We start from the raw sequence: 24,500 nt of genomic DNA on the forward strand, positions 1-24,500 counted from the left end.
AGGAGGAAGTTTATGGAAGGATTCTAGATGACACAGAGTTTGTAACCTTTGCAAGTACTTGGCTAATGATGGAATTCATTCACCCACTGGGGAACAGAACTCTTCCCCTTTAGGCCTTCTCTTTCTTCTCTCCTTCCTCCCTGAACTTTGGGCTCCTGTAAGCCCTCAAATTCCCTCACATAGAGTCCTACCCCTTCTCCTCAGTTTCATTTTTTTTCATGGAGGAGCAGGGGTAGAGTGGCTTGGGAAATGGATACTGCAGAAAGGCTATCTATCAGACAATCAGAACTACAGCATTCCCAGAATGGCCCCCTCAACGTATATTGTATTGGCTATGATGGCACTAGCATCTCTTTGCCTTTAGTTGCTTTGCCAAATGCCTCCTTCTGTTACTCGAGCCTTGGTATGTGCCAGCCCCAGGAATATGGGAAGTAAATACCAATCCTGCCATGATAACACCAATGAGAAGGCATTCCCTTTGAACTCATACTGTCAGAGAATGATTGCTAGCTTGCTTGATTGATTAAGTCAGTCACTCATTCAACAAATACTAAGACATTATATTAGACAGTTAATGTTCAGAGATCATAAGACATTTGAGGTCCCATCCTTTCATTGAGCTTATAGTCTAGTGGAAAAAGACAGAAAATATATAAGTAAATAAATAAAGATAATATCATACAGTGATAAGTGCTATAAAAAATAAAACAGAGTTTATGAAGTGGGGATGGGTTTCATTAGATACGGTGATCACAGGAAACCCCTTTGAGGGGGTGGCTTTTAAGCAAGAAAATGGAAAATAAGCAAAAACCAGAGCTTGCTGGAGAATATTTCAGGCCACAAACAAACAAACAACCACAAAATAACAGAAAGTGCAAAGTCTTCTAAGTGGGAAACATCTTGCAGTGTTGCAGTGTTCTAGGAACTGGCAGAAGGCTGAGGTAAAGGGGAAAGAGATACGAGATGAGGTTGAAGAGATAAACAACAACCCAAATACAGGATCTAAGCCAAGGCAGGGAACACAAAAGAAGGTTTTAGAGAAAAAAAAATAATCAGTTTGGTTTGGGCATATTCAGTAAAAGTACAAGAGTTCTGATGAACATAACAACTACAGCCTAAGGTTGGCATACATATAAAACCAAATGGAAACAAACACTGTATACGTTTATAACTAATTCAAATACTTAGTCAGGATTTTAAATTATCCAAAGTTACAGGGTAAGTTATAGGCACTAGTTACTGGCAAATCAGGACAAATTTGGATTTCTGGCATGAATTATATGTGTTTATGCATTTATCGAAATGATCAAGTGGTTTTTGTCCTTTATTCTACTGATATGGTGTATTACATTGATTGATATTTGGATGTTAAGCCAACTTTATATTCCTGGGATATATCCCACTTAAAGATAGTGGATAATCCATTTATAAGTTATTTTAATTTGGTTTACTAGTATTTTGTTGAAGATCTTTGTGTTTATATTCATAAAGAATATTTGTCTTTGCTTTTCTTTTCTTGTGATCTTTGGTTTTGGTAGCATAGTGATACTGACCTGACTGTCACCTCCTCTTCTGTATTTTACAAGACTTTGTGAAGACTTAGTATTCATTCTTCTTTAACTGTCTGGTAAAATCAATGGTGAAACTATCTGGACCTGGGTTTTTCCTTGTGGGAAGTTATAAAATTACTAATTAAGTCTCCTGTTATAGGTCCAATAAAAATTTCTATTTTTTTTCCTCAGTCAGTTTCAGTAGTTTGTGTGTTACTAGTAATTTTTCCATTTCATCTAAGCTATATAATTTTTTGACCTATAATTTGCAGCTCATAGTTTTCCTGTATAATCCTATTTATTTATGTATTTAAATAAATAAATTATAATATATATAATTTATTATATATTATAATATATAATTATAATATATATTTATTAAATATATAATATTTATATATTTAAATAAATTTAAATATATAAATTCTGTATTTATATAATCCTATTTATTTCTGTAAGGTCAGTAGTGATGTCCCCTCTTTCATGATTTTAGTAATATGATTATTCTCTTGTTTTGTGTGTGTGTGTGTGTGTGTGTGTGTGTGTGTGTGTTTTGTGTTCCCCACAGCCCTTGGTCAGTCTAGCTGAAGGTTCATCAGTTTTACTGATCTTTTCAAAGAACCACCTTTTAGATTATTTGATTTTCTTTAATGTTTTTCTATTTTATTTAATTTCACTCTAATATTTATTATTTTCTTCCTTCTGCTTCTTTTGGGTTTAGTTTGCTCTTCTCTTTCTAGTTTCTTAAGGTGGAAGGTCAGTTCCTTCTTTTTAATACAGGCTTTACAGTTATAAATTTCTCTCTGAACACTGCTTTAGGCTGTTTTTACATTGTGCATAATTTTCACCAATTTCAAAATAATTTCCCTTGTGATTTCTTCTTTGAGCCATTGTTTATTTAGGAGTGTGTTATTTAATTTCAACATATTTGTGAATTTCCCAAATTCCCTTCTGTTATCGATGTCTAATTTCATTCAATTGAGGTTAGATAACACACTTTGTATGGTTCTAATACTTTTAAACTGATTGCATCGTGTTTTATGGCCTAACATATAGTCTAAAACAGAAAATGTTCCATGTGCACTTGAGAATAATGTGTTCTGATATTGTTTGGTAGAGCGCAATATAAATGTTTACTAGATCTAGTTGGTTTGTAGTGTGTTCAAGTCTTCTATTTCTATGTTGATGTTCTGTCTAGTTGTTCTATTGGAAGTGGAATATTAAAATATTCAGTTTTTATTGTTGAATTGTCTATTTCTCCTTTCAATTCTTGTCAGTTTTGCTCCATGTATTTCGGGGTTCTATGATTAGGTGCATATATCTTTATAATTGTTATATCTTCCTGATGGATTGACCATTTTGTCATTATAAAATCTTCCAGGCTTCTACAGAGTGGGGGTAAAGAGGATGGGAACAGAGTTCTCTGGCCTTACTGAGAATCAGCCATTTTTCTTGACTAACACTCCTCAGATTGTTGTGAGCCTTTGGTTAGAGTTTGGAGAGAAAGTTTATTTTGCCAATTTTTGAAAATGTTCTTGTTGCTTTTATGGAAGAGTGGATTTTCAGAAGTTCTCACTTCACCACTCCAGAATTGCTTCCTTATTAGAGATTTTAAGGTTAACTTTAACTGCCCACTTAAGAATTTAAACCACTCTCTCCTTCTTAATGTACTTTATTTGGTTTCCTGGACAATATGTTCCCTGAAGTTTCCTCATGCTTCAGCTATCCTATCCTTCACATTTACTGAGTTATACTCTTCTCTTTAGCCTCTAAATGTTGTAGATGACTTCTCCAGCCTTATGGCTTTAAATATCATCTATATGTATGAAACCTGAATTAAATCTCCAGTCCAGATATCTTTTCTGAACACCAGACTTACATTCCATATAATCAGCACCCAGAAGCACTAGTTGTGTCCCTTATCAAGCATGACCCCCATCAGGTGTAACCATTATCCTGACTATTGTTTCTATGTGTAAATTCCTTCCTGGCATTTGTTGGGAAATTTATATATTTTTTCTGAATTTCAAATACTGAGAAAAATAGTTGAGAAATCAGCAAAATGGAAAAAGTATTATAATTCTACTATAAGAATTAAAGCTTAACAATAGACACAGAAGCATGACTGGCTTAAAGAAATCTACTAATGTCAAGTTAAAAGCAAGGACAGGAAATGCTGGCACACTGAGTCAAAAGTATTGAAATTCTAAATATCAACACAGGAGTACATGTTGATTGGATCAGTTGATTCTGCTTATTATAAGTGTATCTTTGTAGCCCTGTATGCTGCTAACAGCAAGTCATTCTTGCAAATTAGATATTAAGTCTATATGCATAGTATACAATATACAAACCCTGTGAGTGTCTTTTCAAGATATAACAAGTTTGAGAAGCAAAATAAACCCTTAAACTGGCAATTTTGACATTTGATTTTGTATAGTTCTGTTACCTTGCTAAGAGATCCAAATGTTTTAATTCAAATACTACCCAATAAGGTTTGCTGGTGTTTTCCAGTGTTTGAGTATCTTCTATAGTAATGTTACTGGCATTTGCTAATACTTATAAACTTGCTATTTCTTATTTTAAAAAGTTGTATATCCATAATAATGAGCAAAGAGCATGAAAGTCTGAAGTGTTTTATGAATAACATTTAATTTATGAAATTCTTGGGAATTCCAACTCTTATTCCTGATTTCCATAGTTTAATATGATAGAAATTTAGAAATACTACCAACAGCAATGACGGATGAGATATTAAAGACTTCTAACACCACAGATTAGTTTTGCCTATTTTTATATATGACATAAATGGAATCATGCACTATATACATAGATGTGTCTGGCTTTCACGCAGCATTAAACCTGTGACCTCATCCAGATTGAGTTGTTGAGTATAATATACTTGTCATTGTTATATAGTATTCCATTTTATGAATATGTCACAGATATTTTTATTGAAGTATAGTCGATTTACAATGTTGTATTAATTTCTTTGTCACAGATTTTTAATCCATTTTGATGGACATTAGGGTAGTATCAAGTCTACTAAAATTAGCTCTGCTATGAACATTCATTATATGCCTTTGGTAGACATAAGTACTGATTTATGTTTGGAAATTACTCAGGACTAGAGACGCTAGGCTATATGATACATGTATGTCCAGCACTAGTAGATACCACCAAACAACTTCCCAAAACCTTTGTACAAATTTACATTCCTATCAGCAATTCATTTTAGTTATCCTAGTGGGTGTGGAGTAATATTCTCTGGACTGCAATTTGCATTTCCCTGCTGACTAATGTAATTGATCACTTTATGTGGGTGATTGGAAAACCCTGTTTTATAAGGTGACTGTTCAACACTTTGGCCTTTTTTTTTCTATTGAGGTTTCTGACTACTACTTATAGACTTGTAGGGGATATCAATAATTATGGATTTGAGTAATTTGCCATGTACATGCAATGCAAATATTTTTTCCCACTCTATGGCTTGCCTTTTCACCATTATCTTTTGATAAAGAGAATCTCTTAATTTTTAACATATTCCAAGTCATCCTCTTTTACCTTTGTGGTTAGTGCTATTCTATATCCTGTTTAAGTAATTTATATCTCTTCTAATATCATAAAGATATTCTCTTATGTTTTCTTCTAAAAGCTTTATTGTTTTACCTTTCACCTTTTCACATTTAGATTTGTAACCCATCTGGAATTTATTTTTGTGTATGAGAGAGATAAAGCCCCCCCCACCTCTGTGTGTGTGTGTGTGTGTGTGTGTGTGTGTGTGTGTGTGTACTTTCTGCTATGCCCCATTAGTCTATTTTTCTATCTTTGCAACAATAATACATATTGCTTTAAAGTATACCAAAGCTTTAACACTTTAAAATAAGTCTTCTTATCTGGTATTGGATTTGATTTGATTGTAAACTCTGATTATAAACTCTCCAGCTTTGTCTTTTTCAAGATTGTCTTAGCTATTTTTGGCACTCTTATATTTGTATTTAAACTTCAGAATCAGTGTTGTTTTCTTTGTATTTATCCTGCTTGGTGTTTACCAATTTCTTGAATCTTTGGATTGATAACTTTCATCAGTTTTAAGAATGACTGACCTTTAGCCACTTAATGATTGCTTTTGCTCATTTCTCTTCCTGTTTTTCTTCTACAAAATTACACATGACAATATATTTTACTGTGTCCCACATATTAATTTACTCTTTTCTGTGTTTTTGTCTCTCTGTACTTCAGTTTTGCCATTTTCTATTTAACTATTTCTAAGATCTCTAATCCTGTCTTCTACTTATTAAATCCACCCTTTGAATTCTGAATTTTTGATATTGTACTTTTTCATAACTAATTTCTAATTTATTCTCCTTTATAGATCCCAATTTTCTGTTGAAATTCCCTATCTTTTATCTATTTTATTCATCTTTTCCCTTTTTTCTTGAACATATTAACCATAGTTTTTAAAAGTCCTTATCTACAATCTGATATCTGAATCACTTGTATGTCTGTTTTCATATTCTGGTTTTGGTTTTGGATCTTGGTTTTAGATCACATTATTCTGCCTATTGGTATGCCTAATGATTTTTTATTGAATTCCAGACATTGTGTAATAAAAATATAGAGTTTTCAGATGATGTTGACTTCCACGAGAGAGACTTCATTCTTTCCTTTGTTAGGCAGATAGTGTGGGATAATTATCACCTTAATCCCATAAGGCACTGAGCTGTGTCATGGTTTTGGTTAAACTTAGTCTGTCTCTGATATTCCCTTATATTTAGGACATAGCTTCTCCAGGATTTTAAATGGATAGCCTAGCATGTCATCTTTTTTATAGCATTGGGATACTGTAGGAAAGCCAGCTCTACTTTCCAAAGGTTTTCATATTAGTTATTATACTTTGTACAAATTCAAAATTCAGCAATTGTATTGAGAGGGGTATCAGTCAAGAGGCTGAGATCTCTTAGATCTCTACTTTTATCACTTTAGTGTTGTGTGACCATCAGAATTATTACTTTTTTAAAAATATATCATCCAGCAGCAGCCCTATGCCCAGGGCCAAACTTGAATTCCAAGTTGCAATCCATGGCCAGAATTGGCAAGTACCACCAAGAATGAAGAAACTACAGGTCACAGATTCATCTGTGAGAGGTTCTACCCTTTCTCCAGAATTTTAGTCTCTTCAATCCTTATTGCTCAACAGTTCTGGGTCTCCTAATTGTTCATGAGGGGAGCATTGTTTATCCACAAACAACTCTATCCTACCCAGAGTGGAAGTAATACTCATCTAACTTGATAGTAAATCCATTAGGACAGAAATGTACAAGTCACCCTTGAGTTCTCTCTTTTTCTAATATTCCACAACTAATTCATTGGAGGATCCTCTGAGATTGTCCTTCACAATATATCCAGAATCAAATTACTTCTTACCACTTATGCCACTAGCACTCTTACTTGAGCCATTATCATCTCTCATCTGAAATACTGCAATAACCTCTTAACTGGACTCCCTGCTTCTACCTTTCTCATACTTATATTTTTAACAGAGTATCCATAATGATTCTTTAAAAACCATAAATCAGATAACATAATTATTTTCTTCAAAATATTCCAATCACTCCCAATTTTCCCTCAGAATAAAATTCAAAGCCTTTTAATGTTCTTCAAGACTTAGATGACCTGATCCCCTCTTTGATCTCATATCTGATATACTTATCTGACTCCCTGGCTGTTCCCTCTAACTAGAGTATTATTTACTCAAATATCTGCCTTGTTAAACCCTTTACCTCATCAAAATTTCTTCCCAAATATCACTTTTTCAAAGAGGCCTATGCTGATTACTCTATTTTAAATTTCAATGGCAATGCTCATCTTCCACCTAGACATGACTGACCCCACCTTATTCTGTAGTACTTTTATGTCTTCTCATGGTGCTTCTCATTTTACAACATACTTTACTTTTTCATCTAGTGTTTGTTTTCTCTTTTGCCATCACTCTGTCCTCTACAGTGTAAGCTCCATACGGGCACGTCTTTGTTTTATTCATGGATACATTCCAAGCTCCTAGAACAGAGCCTGGCCCATGGGAGACAATCTGTAAATATTTGACAATGATTGAAAAAAATATGTCACACACAATTACTTGGGTCTTTTCAAACGCACTTTCTACTTCAAAATACAAAGATAAATCTAATTTAGAGATGATCAACACAGACCTTGATATATTGCTCTGATGACTCCCAAATGAAACTTACTCTGAAATTCTTAGTCAGAAACTCACTCTAATTCTATTCAATTTTGATTTTTCTAATTCATTTGAAAATAGGCTATGTATCTATTCATTTCTCTGCCAGATTTACAGCTACTGGCAAAGGCAGTACTCTCTAAAAATGAGGAAATTTCTAGAGTCTCTTCCTGTCTACCATTTACTGTAGGGAATTAGATAGAACTACAGTATATGAGGATGCAGGTAGAATAAGCATTTCAAAAATACAAACACATTCTGTTTGAGGGATCTTGCCTTTAGGAAGCTACTACTGTACTTTATATTAGTTCTATCTTAGTTTGTCTTCTGGATAATTTAGGAAACAGATGTTAATGTTTCAATATAATGAAAGGCAAATTAGTCTAAAATGGTGAAATAAGGTTTCCTGTCTAGAAGGAAAACTGTTAAAGGTTAAATCTCCTCCAGATCAGTTAGTACTACTCCACCCCACTCCCCTTCCTCACTCACATACAAGCCTGAATTAAAGGTCTCAGCTTTTGAAACTACTAAGGGACAGAATAGGAAAAATTCTGTTTCTTTTGGAAAAAGATCAGGCAAACAGAAAGTGAGAAAATACATACAGCTGCCAAACTTCAGTGGGCAGGCATGCACATCCATAGGAAAATCTTCCAAATGCATGGGACACTCGGCATGAATTGTTAACCTAAAAGGAAGAACAACAGAACATGAAATTAAGCTAAAATGAACGATATTAAACATGGAGCTGAGTTCTCATTCACCAGCAATGGAGTGCTGCTAAGAATAATGGGATTTTATTTGTTTAGGTTCACTGAGATCCAAGACTTTATGAACACGAGGGATGGATTAAATGAACTAGATAGCCTCTCAAAGTAGCATTCAATATTAGATTTTTAGATCAGATATAAATCCTACCTTACCACCTTTAAGAAAACAAATATCATTTGTCTATCCTAACTGAGCTCCCTTAGCTACTTCACCACCAGAGAAGTCTGGAAACACCAGGTACTGACTCATTCACTCCTGATAGCAATTTAATTATTTCCAAAATAATTCTCCTCATCAGGCTATCATGTGAGTTAAATAATTTAGAGATTGCACTGGAGAGGAGAGATGTATAGAAAGAATATCTTTCTTTTTATATTTATTTATTTGATTGCACCGGATCTTAGTTGCAGTAGGAAGGATCCTTAGTTGCAGTTCGTGGGCTCCTTAGTTGTGGCATGTGAACTCTTAGTTGCAGTATGCATGTGGGATCTAGTTCCCTGACCATGGATTGAACCCGGGCCCCCTGCATCGGGAGCGTGGAGTCTTAACCACTGCACCACCAGGGAAGTCCCTAGAAAGAATATCTTTAACCTGATAATAAACAAGCACAAAAGATGGCTCTGCTGCTTACAGCAACTGCTATAGCTTTGTTTAAGAAGATGGTTCTTCGAGAATACATACACACACTTGTACATGTACACACACACACACAGTAGCTGGCCAGAAAAAAATTACAAAGTTTATGGAGGACATCAAAAACCTCAGAGGTCAAGTCTGAAGAGCTCATGTTCTCTTAATAGGGACAACATATTGGAGAGGCTGTTCATGGATCCCTCAGTGGAAATCTGGATAGGGTACGACTTGCCATGCCCACATACTCATTCTTCTGCATCAGTCTGTCTAAATAATCGATTCCAAAGTTTCCCCTCTGTTTTCCTGCAGATATTTTTGAGCCTCAACTTTCTTTGGCCTAGAAAGTAGCCTGCTATCTGTAAATGGGACTCACACAGCAAAAATTCAGAATTATTTGACACCTAACTCTGATGAGCTATTTCTAGCTAACCTGTATACCTCCTGGTTATATTGGATTCAATCTCTGCTATCCTCTTGGATGGCCAACTGGCAAGAATCTCCAATCCTGGCTAATTCTTTTTTTTTTTTTGCGGTACGCAGGCCTCTCACTGTTGTGGCCTCTCCCATTGCAGAGCACAGGCTCCGGACACACAGGCTCAGCGGCCATGGCTCACGGGCCCAGCCGCTCCGCTACATGTGGGATCTTCCCGGACTGGGGCACGAACCCGTGTCCCCTGCATCGGCAGGTGGACTCTCAACCACTGCGCCACCAGGGAAGCCCCTGGCTAATTCTTAAGCATGATAAATGTGTGACACCTCATAAGTGATCAGAGTAGCAGTAGTAGATATTGCTCAAAGCAGGCTGACTAAAGCAAACATGCTCAAGTATTTATTAGCAAGAACCCTAGGCTGGAAGGCAGAAGCCAAGTGTGTGCCCTTCAGCAAATATTTACCCATATCTTATTTTCCATTTCCTTATCTAAATAGTAACAGGTGAGAAGTAGATGGCAAGTGTCCTTGCAGCCCTAACTAATCCCTTAGATATTTATAAAAATTCTCATGTGTCTTGGACAAAAGCTCTATTCCCAAGTCAGCCTGCAATACCCTACCAATCTACCCTTTATTCTTAAGGCATAAATAGGGGGTTTCATGACTCAAAGAATCTGATATAAGAGAAATGTCTTTCACTGAGAAGCTTGCTCCTGTTTGAGAATTAAAAGATTTCATGAGGGTTTAATAAAGAAAATTGTGTTCCTTCTCTCCACTTAGTATTTCCAAGATACTGCGTCTTATGAGTAATGCCAAGGGGAAATTACTTTATGTCTACCCAGCTGTCCTAGGGACATGGCAAGTAAAACCACAACAAATAGATAATCAAAGCAAGGTGCAAAAGGTATTGATTTCTGCTTAGGAGCAGAACTGATTCATAATAACTTTCCTATCTTCCTTCCCATCCACTTCTTGCCCATCCCACCTAAGCATAGAGCAGTGATGAGAAGGCACGTGTTGGTTGGGGTGGGGTACTTCACAAGCCAAATTATGCTATGCTCTTTTCCTTGGTTCTTAAATGCATCCTAATGCTCTCTGAACAACTGCATCATACTGTCTTCTCTTCTTGCCTTCCCTCCTCCTTGTTACAACTTTCAAGACCCTTCAAGCTTTTTCTGCAGCAGAAAGCATCCTGACTACACTCAGGCTAATAGACTCATCACCACAATCTATGCCATAAACAGATCCATCCCCTTCAAAACTTTCCTTCCACCCTCGTTTATTTTATTGTTATTAAATTATTATGATTTTTTGTGACAAAAACACTTAACATAAAATCTGCCCACTTAGTACGTTTTAAGTATTCAACACAGTATTTTTAATTGGCTGGAATAGACATTACTCCAAAGAAGATATACAAATGGCCACAGGTATGAAAAGGTGCTTAACATCACTACTCATCAGGGAAATGCAGATCAAAACCATAATGAGGTATCACCTCACATCTGTTAGAATGGCTATTATCAAGAAAGATAAGAGATAACAAGTGTTGGCGAGGATATGGAGAAAAGGAAACCCCAGTGCACTCTTGGTGAGAATATAAATTGGTGCAGCTCCTATGGAAAATAGCATGGAGGTGCCTCAAAAATTAAAAATAGAACTACCATAGGATCCAGCAATCCTACTTCTGGGTATATATATCCAAAGGAATTGAAATCAGGATCTCAAAGAGATGTCTGCTCTCCCATGTTTATTGGGAATTTATTCACAATATTATTATTCACAATAGCAAAGACACGTAAGCAAACTAAGTGTCCATCAACAGATGAATGGATAAGAACATGTATATACATACAATATAATATTATCCAGCCTTAAAAAAGAAGGAAATCTTACCATTTGCAACAGCACTGATGAACTTGGAGGACATTATGCTAAGTGAAATAAGCCAGACAAAGACAAATACTGTAGGATTTCACTTATATGTGGAATCTAAAATAGTCAAACTCATAAAGCAGAGAATAGAATGGTGGTTGCCAGGAACTGGAGTGAAAGTGGAGGTATTAGTGAAAGGGTAATAAATTTCAGTTATACAAGATGAAGGAGTCTTAGAGATCTACTGTACAGCAAGTAGTCTTCAGTTAGCTTTTCAAAGAAGGTCCAAGACCCCTCAAAATGTGATAATCAGATCATAGGACCTCAGTCCCAGCCAGGTTTTAACCTGTTTTGATTCCTATGCAAAGACCAGCAGTAAAAGGTAATATAGGAAATTCCCTTCTTTGGGGATGAAAGACACAGATGGGAATACAGATGCGAAGGAGGTACTTTTTAGCCCTTCATGCATTCACATACATACCCACACCCTCCTCAGGTACTGCCCTCATTTCACTGTTCACTATGTTTTGTAGCACCCTGGCTCCCTTGTCATCCCACCCTTTGCTTCTCAACAGCTGGTTTTTATTCCACCACAGTAATAAGTTAAAGTTTTATTACTTCCATAGCACCCTAACTTGTATCTCTACTTTTACCCTTTCTCCTTATAGTATTGGGTTGGCCAAAAAGTTCACTCGTGTTTTTCCATAACATCTTACAAAAAACCTGAACAAACTTTTTGGCCAACCCTATATATTCTCTACAGGATAGCCGTCTAGTATTTCCTCATCTTATACAGAGTAAAAGCCAAAGTCCTTGCTATGGCTTACAGGGTCTTACATGATCTTATCTTCTGTTCCTCTCTGGCTTATCTTATACTATGCCCTCCCTTGCTCACTCTGTTCCAGCCACTCTGGCTTCCTTGCTGCTCTTTCAACATGCCAGTCTCTATTACATCATAGCCCTTGCACTAGGTATGCTTTCATGCCTCTTTCAAGTCTTTGCTTAACTATCTTGTTTTTTTTCTTATTATCTTGTAAATGAGGCCTACCCCAACCTCCATTCAGTTTACTATCCATACTATGGTGAGTAAACTTTACCATGAGCTTTCTTTTCCCATAGTACCTAACTTATAACATGCCATGTAATTAATTTTTTCTATTTATCATCATTTTTTTCTCCTTACTGTAGAGCTATGGATTTTTGTCTTGGATCTTCTTTGATGTGTGCCAGGAGCATAGCACAGTACCTAGCACATTGTAGGTGTTCAATACATATCTATTGAATCAATTAACTAACGAATGATTTTTCTTTCCTAAAAGCATGTATTTCTGTGAAGACCTTGCAGACGCGAGGTATAGATCAGACAATATAGGGTTCAGGTATTCCGAGGGTTCCAGGTAAATAGCATCTTTCTTTCTTTTCTTTTTTTGAATTTTTAATAGAACTTTATTGGAGTATAATTGCTTCACAATACCATGTCAGTTTCTGTTGCACAATAAAGTGATCAGCCATACGCATACACATGTCCCCATATCCCCTCCCTCTTGAGCCTCCCTCCCACCCTCCCTATCCCACCCCTCTAGGTCATCGCAAAGCACCAACAGGCAAATAGCACCTTAATATGATTCCTTAATAGCATAATATCTCAACCTATACTTAGTGTTCATCTAGCCTCTTTCCTAGAACTTCAGATCTGAAAGACCCTTATAGAAAGCATCCAGTTTTATCCCATCATATATTTGACATATGATAAAGCAGAAGGGAAGAACATTTCTCAAATAACCCAACAAGTCTGGGATAGAGCTGACTAAAAGTTTTCTAATTGTTTCACTCAACAAATAATTTTTTTTTTTTTTTTTTTTGCGGAACGCGGGCCTCTCACTGTTGTGGCCTCTCCCGTTGCGGAGCACAGGCTCCGGACGTGCAGGCTCAGCGGCCATGGCTCACGGGCCTAGCTGCTTCGTGGCATGTGGGATCTTCCCGGACCGGGGCACGAACCCGTGTCCCCTGCATCAGCAGGCAGACTCTCAACCACTGCGCCACCAGGGAAGCCCAACAAATAATTTTTGATCGTGTACTATATATGCCAGGTATTATTCTAAGCAATATAAGTACATCAGCAAACATACCAAGGTTGTTACCATCTTGAAGCTTACATTTGAGTAGAGGGAAGACAAAAAAGAAACAAGTAAAATAAGTAAACTATATAATGTGTTAAAAGGCAATATGTCTCAGGAAAAAAAAATAAGATGTGAGTAGAAACTATTGACGAGGCATTGCAATTTTCAATAGCATGTTCAGGGAATACCTCACAGAGTAGGTGACATTTAAGCAACGAACCTGAAGGTAATGAGAGTGAGCCTTATGGACACCTGGAAAAAGAACATTCAAAGTAGAGGGAGCAGAAAATGCAAAGGCCCTGAGGTAGAAATGTGACCAATGTGTTCCAAAAATAGCAACTATGCCACTGTGGCTGTAGTGGAGGGACCAAGGGGGAAGATTAATAGAAGATGAGTTCAAAGAGGAAACTAGTGGTTACCAGTGCGGAGAGAGAAGGGAAAGGGGAAGGGAAAAGATAGGGGTTGCAGATTAAGAGGTACAATGCACTATGTTAAAATAAATAAGCTACAAGAATATATTGTAGAACACAGCGAACATAGCCAATATTTTATAATAACTTTAAGTGGAGTATAACCTTTAAAAATTGTGAATCACTTGTACACCTGAAACCTATGTAATACTGTACATCAATTATACCTCAAGTAAACAAAAACACTCTTCAGGAGTGGTTGAGGTGTCAGGCAGGCTATTTCTATTATCATGGAGTAAAGGGCAGGATCTGACATTAATGTTGAAATAGAAAAGATAGTAAAATCATTAATAGCCATTATTAGTAGAGGATGAGTCACTTGAAATATATCACCACTAAACACCCAAACCAAGCAGTATATTAGTCATAAGAATCCCAGTTTTCTGCAAATGGCATTGCTTTGTTCTTTTTAATGGCTGAGTATTCCATTGTATATATGTACCATGTCTTCTTTTTTTATTAATTTTTATTGGGGCATAGTTGCTTTACTATGTTGTGTTAGTTTCTGCTGTACAGTAAAGTGAATCCACTATACATATACATATATCCACTCTTCTTTTGGATTTCCTTCCCTTTTAGGTCACCACAGAGCATTGAGTAGTTTCCTGTGCTATACACTAGGTTCTCATTAGTTATCTATTTTACATATGGTAGTGTATATATGTCAATCCCAATCTCCCAATTCATCCCACCCCACCTCCCCACTGTGGTGTCTGTACGTTTGCTCTCTACGTCTGTGTCTCTATTTCTGCTTTGCAAATAAGTTCATCTGCGTGATTTTTCTAGATTCCATATATAGCAATATTATACAATATTTGTTTTTCTCTTTCTGACTTACTTCACTCTGTACAACAGTCTCTAGGTCCATCCACGTCTCTGCTAATGGCACAACTTCGTTCCTTTTTATGGCTGAGTAATATTTCATTGTATATATGTACCACATTTTCTTTATCCATTCCTCTGTGGATGGACATTTAGGTTACTTCCATGTCCTAGCTATTGTAAATAGTGCTGCAATGAACACTGGGGTGCATGTGTCTTTTTGAATTATGGTTTCTTCTGGGTATATGCCCAGGGGTGGGATTGCTGGGTCATATGGTAGTTCTATTTTTAGATTTTAAGGAACCTCCAGACTGTTCTCCACAGTGGCTGCACCAATTTACATTCCCACCAACAGTGTAGGAGGGTTCCCTTCACAGCAACATGGATGGACCTAGAGATTGTCATACTGAGTGAAGTCATAATGAGAGAGACAAATATCATATGATACTGCTTATATGTGGAATCTAAAAAAAAAAGGGGTACAAATGAACTTATTTACAAAACAGAAGTAGAATCATGAATGTAGAAAACAAACTTATGGTCACCAAGGGATAAGGCAGGGGGATAAATGGGGAGATTGGGATTGACATATATACACTACTATATATAAAATAGATAACGACTAATAACCTGCTGTATAGTTCAGGGAACTCTACTCAGTACTCTGTAATGGACTATATGGGAAAAGAATCATAAAAAAAAAAGAGTGGATACATGTATATGTATAACTGATTCACTTTGCTGTACACCTGAAACTAACAAAACATTGTAAATCAAGTATACTCCAATAAAACCTAAAAAAAAAAAGAATCCTAGTTTTCTGCAAGTTTCCCATTAAATCCTCAAGCTATAGGCAAAAGGCTTCAGTACACTGGAAGACCTTGGGCTTCCTAATTGGAATACTAGAACTTCACTACTGCATTTAGCCCTTGTATGGAGCACATCTAGGTTTTAACAATTACCTCAGATGTGTTGCTCCATCCTCATTTTCTGATATTCACACTTTTCCCCCACTCTCCAGCCATCTGCCAATACTTGTGATTTTGCCAAACAAAGCTCTCATGCTTTTGTGCCTTTCTACAAATTGCTGGGTTCTTTTTTGTCCTGCCAGGAATGCCCTTTCCTCTTTATATGTGGAACAAATTCCATTCAAGTCCATGCTCAAATATTACCTCTTCTGTGATAACTTTGTATGTGCCCTATAGGCATAGTGAGTTCTCCAGCTCACAGAAATCCCAGAGCACTTTGTACAAGTAGCTTAGTGCTTAACACTGTTGAAATAACTTCCTAGGCTCAAGATGGAGCCACTCCTGCCTGGGGTGCCTCATCAAAAAACAAAAAGTTAGATGACTTTCATGTCCCTATAAATGCTCTACTTGATGGAAACACAGTATATCCAGTCTGTTTATGTGTCTGTCTTCTGAAAGTAAGTGTGAGAAACTTGAGAGAAGGGTCTCTACATATTATTCTAATCTGATGCATAGTACGGTGATTGGCACATAGCATATAGTCAGTAAATGCTTCTTAATTTAATAAATATCTCTATAAGATAGACAGAGCAGGTATTTTCAGCCCCATTTCCCAGAAGAAGAAACTGAGGTCCAGAAAACAGAAATGCCTTGTCCATGGTTACACTGCTGATCTGGGCCAGAGTTAGGACTCACACTTAGAGCTCCTAATTCCTAAAGTTCATTTCACTATAACATACATACTCTGTCTAGGGGTAGTGAAACTGAGCAGGACCCTGTGGGGCCCTCCCAGGTACAAATCCCCTGTTTCTCCATTGGGGAATTTGGGGTTTTTGAGCATGACCTACCTCTTCTCCTTGCACGGCCCTGCAATAAAACTTTCTCTGCTCCAAACCCCAATGTTTCCATTTGTTTGGTCTCACTGGGCATTGGACACATTAACTTGCATTCGAAAACAGTAGCATCTAAAATAGTTGGGTTCTTTGGAACCAGAGGGACCCTTCTGATGATCTGTAAATCCCCCTTGTGTTAGAATGATCTTTCTTTTTTTTAACATCTTTATTGGGGTATAATTGCTTTACAATGGTGTGTTAGTTTCTGCTTTATAACAAAGTGAATCAGTTCTTTGTAACAGACTCAATCTGCCTGAGCTTCAGCTTCTTGCCTTTGAGAATAAAGGCAATTCTTGTTATTTCAAGGCCCTGATTTCCTCTTGCATTTGGCAAAAATGAAACAAATGTGAGAAGACCTCTTGGGAATACATTTTTCCTTCCCTCCCTTAAATGCTAGTTCCCATGTGGTGCTTTCCCACATCTGGGCCCATGTCTCCAAGCTGTAATGAAACCTATAATTTTTAGCTTATAGCACCTCATTGTTGGCTTTTTGTGAAACTTCCATTATGCCTTATAGTACAGTAAATTATGTGTCCTATCTTTCCTGCTAAGATGTGAATTCTTGGAGGGTAGGGGTTGATATCACCACACAGAGTCCACAGCATAATTTGTGATTAACTGCGACTTGTAATATTACTTGCTTCTCACCTCACTGTAAGCTTTCTCAGGGTCCAAAGTGAGCCACTCTATCTCTTCTATGCTCTTCTGTTCATCAGAGTGAAACACCCTAAGTGTGGTTCTGTGAGTCAGTTTCTAGCTTAATGAATAAGGAACTACAGGTGGAATCCCCTAGAGCAAAAGCCATTACAAAAAAGGACTGTGTGAAACAAAGCTATCAGTGCTTGTTTGATTTGATTACATTAAGTCCTATACAACTAACAATGTGACCCAAATGCCTTCCCTGGTTCCTGGCCATTTCAGAGGAAGTCTCTGTAATGAAGACTCAAATGCAAGCTATTTGCATCTAAAGCAAGAGGAGAGGAGCTTTATTATTAACATTTCCGTGTGTGTTGGTGGGGAAAGTTCAGGTGTCATGCACAATTTATCTTTCAAATAATTTGTCTTTGGAACATCCCAAGTACAGGAGCAAAACTGACCCAATCAGACAAAGGATAAAGGAAGACATGCAGGTCTGAATATGATAATAAGTCTCTCTTAATTGGTCAAAAAATACCATTTTCTTCTTGATGATGCAAACATGGAGAAATGAGTGCTTATTTTGTTTAATTTGTACCTAAACATAGGACACTATTAGTGTGTGGCCTAATATATAGAGGACACTTTGTGCAATGTATTTAATTTTATAAAATCCCATTGTATCAAAGTTCTGGGTGACAGACCTGCATTTCCAGCTGCAGCTTGTCATGTCCACCTCAAACTCATTATGCTTAAAACTGATATCCCCTACATTCCCTTCTTAGAGGAAGTAGTGAGATGTAGTAGGGAAAAACAGTTTGCTTTAACATAAGAGTGACTTGAGATTCTGTACCAGCTCTGCCAGTTATTAATGGTGTGACTGTTGTTCTATTGAAACTTCAGTTTAGTAATTATAAAAATGGGGATATTAACACGAAAACCTCCACACAGTGGGCATGTGGCAGGACATATGTCATTCCAATAAATAAGGAATGTTGCCAGACACCAAGCCATCAGCCACTGCCCTGTTACGTTACCACCAACTAATTAGAAAAAAGTCACACATCCTACAACTATCACCCCAAATTTTGCCTATAAAAACTTCTCCCCCAAAACCATCAGAATGGGGAGATTTGGGTTTTTTGAGCATGAGCCAACCATTCTTCTTGCTTGGTCCTGCAAGTAAACCTTTATCTGCACAAAATTCCAACGGTTTGGTTTGTTTGGCCTCACTGTGTGTCGGGCACACAAAATTGCATTAGGTGACAGTTCAGTCACAATGAACTTTTTCTAAGTTTCTTTATTGTATCATCACTACCTCCCCTGCTCATTCTTCTGGCCTTCATATCTGCTGTACTCTCTGTCTCTGGAACATTTCTTCCCTATCTTTTATTATAATTTACTTCTACACATCTTTTAAGTTGCAGTTTAAAAGTCATTTCCTCTGGAATTCATTGTAGATATTCCCCATAGACTCACTTCATTGTCCCTGCTAGATGCTCATATAGCATATGCTCATAAAGCATATTTCACTCTGTGCTTCCCTGATCATAGCACATATTCTACATTTTCATCATGGTTTAACTGTTTTCCCCAATAGAATGTAGTTATATGAGAGCAGAACCCACAGCTATTTTTGCCCACCACTTTATCCCTAGTGCCCAGAATACTCTTTGGGTCTGATTAAGCCCTCAAGAAATATTTTTGGAAGAATTAACAAATAAAAGTTCTAACAACAGACATGAATTTTCTGATGCATGTTGTCAACTCATAAATACCTGCATTTGTGTATGCTATTTTCCCTCCCTGGAATACCCTCCTATACCTCACCCTGTCCCTCACCTGTTTAATAGTTACCTATATTTCCTTTAAAATTCAAGATACAGGATAAGTATTATCTCCTTTTCACAACTTTCCTTGGTGTCTCCACATGATTTTTTTTCCAAATGTTTCACTTTTAATTGTAGACACGGCTCCTATATTGAGTTTCACAAAAAAGCATGTCTTTCAACAATGCAACCAAACGGTGTTCAATGTAATGTGGTGTAAGCAACATTTAACATAATTCAACTGCTTTAACCTAAATACACCTACTGCTTAAGTCTCCACATGATTTTAGATGCTTTTTACCCTGTAATTCCATCACATTTTGTGCCTGCCTCTATTTAAGGACTTTTATATTATTGTGCAGCTATCTGTGCATATGTTTTCTTTAACTACTAGACAGTAAAGTCACTAAGAGCATGAGCTGTGTCTTATTTATCTCTGTAGTTCAGCATATATCCCAAAGCCTTAAACACAATAGCACTCATAAATATGTTGAATGAATGATTCAAGTGAATGAGATAAAATCTAGCTAAATTCAAAAAGTACTTTTCCCTCCTATGCAAATAATCACTGGAACTTTTTTATTGTATTATATATTATGCAACATTTATATATAATAAGTATAAAGAACACAACAATGAACGTATTTCCCCATATCTTCATTAATAAATAAGATGTCATTAATAGAAATAAAGTTCCCTATATCCATGTCTGAAAAAATGGAAAATACCTCATAAATGTGTATATCATCTTGACCTGGACTCTGTTCATCTTTTCTGTATTGTTTCAATTTTACTATGTGTGCTGCTGAAGCAAACAGCAGGTAATGAGCTTTGGCCTGCATTTTTACGGTTGTCTTGAGGTCACAAGATGAAGCAAGGGAAGGCTTGATTCTAAAGTGTCCTAGTTATACAGCCATGCAATGCTTGGTCATATTTTTCTAAAAAGTTGTCCTTCTTTAATTTTCCTATGGAATTCAGATACTAATTATTTTTCTTTTCTTTTCTTGTTTTTTTTTTTTTTTTTTTTTTTTTGCGGTGCGCGTGCCTCTCACTGTTGTGGCCTCCCCCGTTGCGGAGCACAGGCTCCGGACGCACAGGCTCAGCGGCCATGGCTCACGGGCCCAGCCGCTCTGTGGCATGTGGGATCCTCCCGGACCGGGGCACGAACCTGTGTCCCCCGCATCAGCAGGCGGACTCTCAACCACTGCGCCATCAGGGAAGCCCCCAGATGCTACTTCTAAGGGTCAAAATAATGAGAGGAATGCTGTAGAATGACATTTCCTGAAAAATTCTAAGTATTCTTCAGACCTTATCCAATTTGTGATTTTCATGTGTCTACAAGACAGGCAGCAGCCACATTATTATCAAAATGAGAAAGCAGATAATTTGTGTCTTGCAAAAGGTCACTAGACAAATAAATTATGGGGTGATAAATAGTCAAGCTCTTATTTTAAGTTTTGAACCTAGGTTTCCCTCTGGATCCACCTTCCTGGGTCAACAGTGAAGCATTTACTGTGTAAGGGAACCAATAGCTTCATCATGCTCCTGAACTTCTGTACCTCCTCTGTTCTGTCCTTCAGAATAAGCACAAGGGCATTCTGCATAGACTTCTATCTTATCGAACTCCACTTTCTTGTCCAATTCAGACTAGAATGAAGGACCTAATGGTCATCTTCCCATTCATCCAACTCTATTTTCAGGTGACTCATCTTCTGCCCTCCTCAGTCTGCATCCTCTCTTCATATTTCAACACTCCCATCCTCCCATCTCCTTTCTTCTCTCTTTTCTATTCCTCCTCCAAAACTTAAACCTATCCTCTATTCTCTTTTCCTTTTATTATTCAGTTTCTCCACTATCCTGTTCTCCTCATTCACTCTGTTTCTTTCCCTCTATTATTCTCAGTCTCTATGTGTTCCTTTTCTGCCCATCACACTTCCCTTCAACCACCTCATTCCATACATCCTCTCTTCTGTTTATATCTACTCCACTCCATTCTTTCCACAGTTGTGTACACTGTCATCTCTTCAAACTCTTCTCTTTATGCACTTTATTACAAGTAAATCTCTATTCTACCTATTCCTCCACTTATGCTCTAGTCTCTTCAAATTCTCCTTCATACATTATAACCATTCAGACTTCTACTCTGCCCTATCCTCCCCACCTCCTTTTCAACATTTATGTCTAATTTCATGTCCTTCCATGCAGTGTCAGAACAGGTGTCCCTCTTCCTTTACAAGTAAAACTTTCCCTGCAGTTTGGATACCATCTCCTGACAGTTTTCTCTGGGAACCTGATGTCAGAAAAACCCTATTTCTACTGTATCTTCAACCTTTACCTTTCTACTAGCCCCTTCCAGCTATCTCACAAATATGTGCCAGTCTCTCCATTCAAAACAAATAACTATTTCCTTTACCCCTGAATATATCTATTATATACCCATCCCTTTCATTTTCAAGCAAGTTCCCAGAAAGTATTTTCTATGTTCACTATCTCCACTACCTCTATGCCAACTCATAAAAACTCCTCATTGCACTAATCACTCCATTGAAAGAGTGTACGTGAAGAACACCAGTGTTTTCCATGTTACCAAACCTAATACATACTTTCAATTCTCTATATTACTAGATATCTTTTTAATAGCCAACAATATTGTAAAGATGTATAAGTAATAGTAAAGAGCATAAAATTGCAGGCAAGCTGCCAGAGTATGAATGCTTGACCATTTACTACCTAGGTGATCTTAGAAAATGTTACTCACTCTGTGTCTCAGATTCCTCACCTGTAAAGTTGGAATAATTGTATCTATCTCATAGACTTGTTATGAAGATCATAAAAGTAGAATGATTATAAAAATGCATGGTACATTGTAAGTACTATATTGATGGCAACTATTGTACTTATTATGCTATTATTGTATTATTATTATTGATCACTCTCATCTTTTTGAAACCCTTTACACTTTCAATATATTAGCCAAAATGTGTTCAATCAATATTCAGTAACAATCCTAAAATATCAGTGTCCTAAAACCACAAAGGTTTCTTTCTCATTCACACTACTTGTCTATCTCAGGTTGTGGGAGGGATGTTCTCTTCTATGTTATCTTTAATAAGGGACACAGAATGATAGAGCCAAGGGCACCTGGCATAATGTTACTCACTGTGGCCAGGGGAGAGGAACATGGAAAATCATGTACTGGCTCTTAAGAGTTTCTAATCCTTAACAGATACATACTACTATATACAAAATAGGTAAACAACAAGACCCACTGTAGAGCACAGGAGACTATATTCAATATCCTGTAATAACCTATAATGTCAAAGAATCTGAAAAAATATATATAACTGAATCACTTTGCTGTATACCTGAAACTAACACAACATTGTAAATCAACTATACTTTTTTAAAAAAGATAAATGAACTTTATGACCAGTGCTGCAAATTCATCCTGAGCAAAATGATACTTAATTTTATGAATTAAAAAGAACAATATTCTGGTTCCTGAGTGATCACTGTGTTTCCAGAAGGTACTGATATGGAAGCAGTTATAATAGATTCCACTAACTGCAAAATTTTTGCACAGAGATGAAAATAAAGAAATGTACATGTTAAAAAAGCAATAAATAAATAAAATTTCCAATCCTCCCTCAGAAATCACACATGTTATTTCCATTCACATTTGGTTAGCCAAAGCAATTCATTCGTCTAAGGCTCTATGGAAGTGAAATACTAACATATACCCAGAGGGAAGTGAACTGGAAATACTGGAAGTAGCAGTATTGACTACCACACTTAGCTTTCAAGATACTACACACTAGTGGTTCTATTAACACCTTCCTTTCTTTTCCTTTTCGGTCTCCATCATAGGTTCCTCTTTCTTCCCTTCTGCTTTAATGATAGTGATGCTACATGACTGGATGCTTGGCATGATTTTCCTCTCACTCTACATACTTTCCTGAAGTGATCATATGCATTCACATGGTTGTCCCACCATACTGACAATACCAAACTTTACATCTCTTGCTTGTGTCTCTCTCCTGATCTTATGACTTGAATATCCAACTACTGTTAGACTTCTGTCCCTGGATAATCTACAATCTTCTTAAACTTATCTTGTCCAAAATTAACCTCACAGGTTTATTCTATCTAAATTTTTCCTAAATCTCATATGATCTACCCCAGTTCGTAATACCATCAGTCACCCATTTTACTTGGGTGCCTTCTACCTTAATTCCTCCTCTTTGCTCTCATTCTGACATTGGTTGTTTTCACTGTCTATTTCCTCAGTGTATCTCCCCATCTCCATCTTAATCCACTGCTCTGAATTAGAACTTCACCACTCCTCATCTAGACTATTTAATCTGTCTCCTAACCAGCTTTCCTATTTCCAGTCTTGTTCCCTACAAATGCATTCTTTACACAGTAACTAGGATGCCATACATAACATTAAAAAAAATTGACCTTGTCTTGCTTATAATATACCATTCAATTTCCTTCAACTGCTCAGTTGGTTTTCTCTACCCGGAATGTCCTTCCTCTCTTCCCTCCACTTTCCACATACAATTTTCTTGACCACATTCTACTTATCTAATAAAGCAAAAATTAATGCCAATACTAATAATCAGGAACTTAGGTGTTGCCTCATCCAGGGACTCTTTTCTCAACTTGATCCAGAAGAATGAGTTAGATGACCCTTTTCTATTCTTTCATAATTACTCATAACTTTATCATTTCAGTTAATTTTTTGTAGTTACCTATTAGCCTTTTCCCCGTATTATATTGTGACTGTCTTAAGGACAAAGACCATATCTTCTTAATGTTTGCATAGCCAGAACCTAGTCCAGGGCCATGTATGTATTAGGAAGTCAAAACATGTTTGGTGAATGAATAAATGAATGGATGAAAAATACTAATCTTTCTTCCATCTATAATTTCTCTCCCTGCAGTGTCCCTTTCCCTACTTCTATATGTCTTCTTTCCTTTCTTCCCATTTACTGCGTACTTTACTCCAATTTCTCCTTTTTCTTTTAGGATATTCTAATATCTAGCCTTTTAATTTTATTTCATCTTCTGCCTTATCTTCTCAAATTTTCTATTCTTTTTCTCTCCTCTCATAGTCTCTCTTTCCTCTACCCATTTCTCCTTGATCAATTCATCTGTGTGTGTGTGTATAAAAGTTCTGGGAATAGACCAATAAAATAAATATATATGTTAATTTTATTGATCTCTTCTCCACATTATTCTTCCCAGTTCTATCCACTTCCTT

At 36.7% G+C, this 24,500-nt stretch overlaps 1 protein-coding gene and 1 pseudogene across 2 annotated transcripts in view; both read right to left on the reverse strand.

Moving 5' to 3' along the window:
- Positions 1-24,500, reverse strand: part of GABRA3 (gamma-aminobutyric acid type A receptor subunit alpha3) — a 282,373-nt gene that overhangs the window by 56,605 nt on the left and 201,268 nt on the right. For both annotated transcript variants that reach the window (XM_065901349.1, XM_065901350.1), the window contains one exon: positions 8,394-8,476. In XM_065901349.1, the coding sequence (XP_065757421.1) occupies positions 8,394-8,476 (83 nt within the window). The remainder of the gene's footprint in view (positions 1-8,393; positions 8,477-24,500) is intronic.
- On the reverse strand, positions 19,948-20,048 carry LOC136143134 (U6 spliceosomal RNA; annotated as a pseudogene).

Source organism: Phocoena phocoena, chromosome X (assembly GCF_963924675.1).
Source record: "Phocoena phocoena chromosome X, mPhoPho1.1, whole genome shotgun sequence".
NCBI classification, from domain to species: Eukaryota; Metazoa; Chordata; class Mammalia; order Artiodactyla; family Phocoenidae; genus Phocoena; species Phocoena phocoena.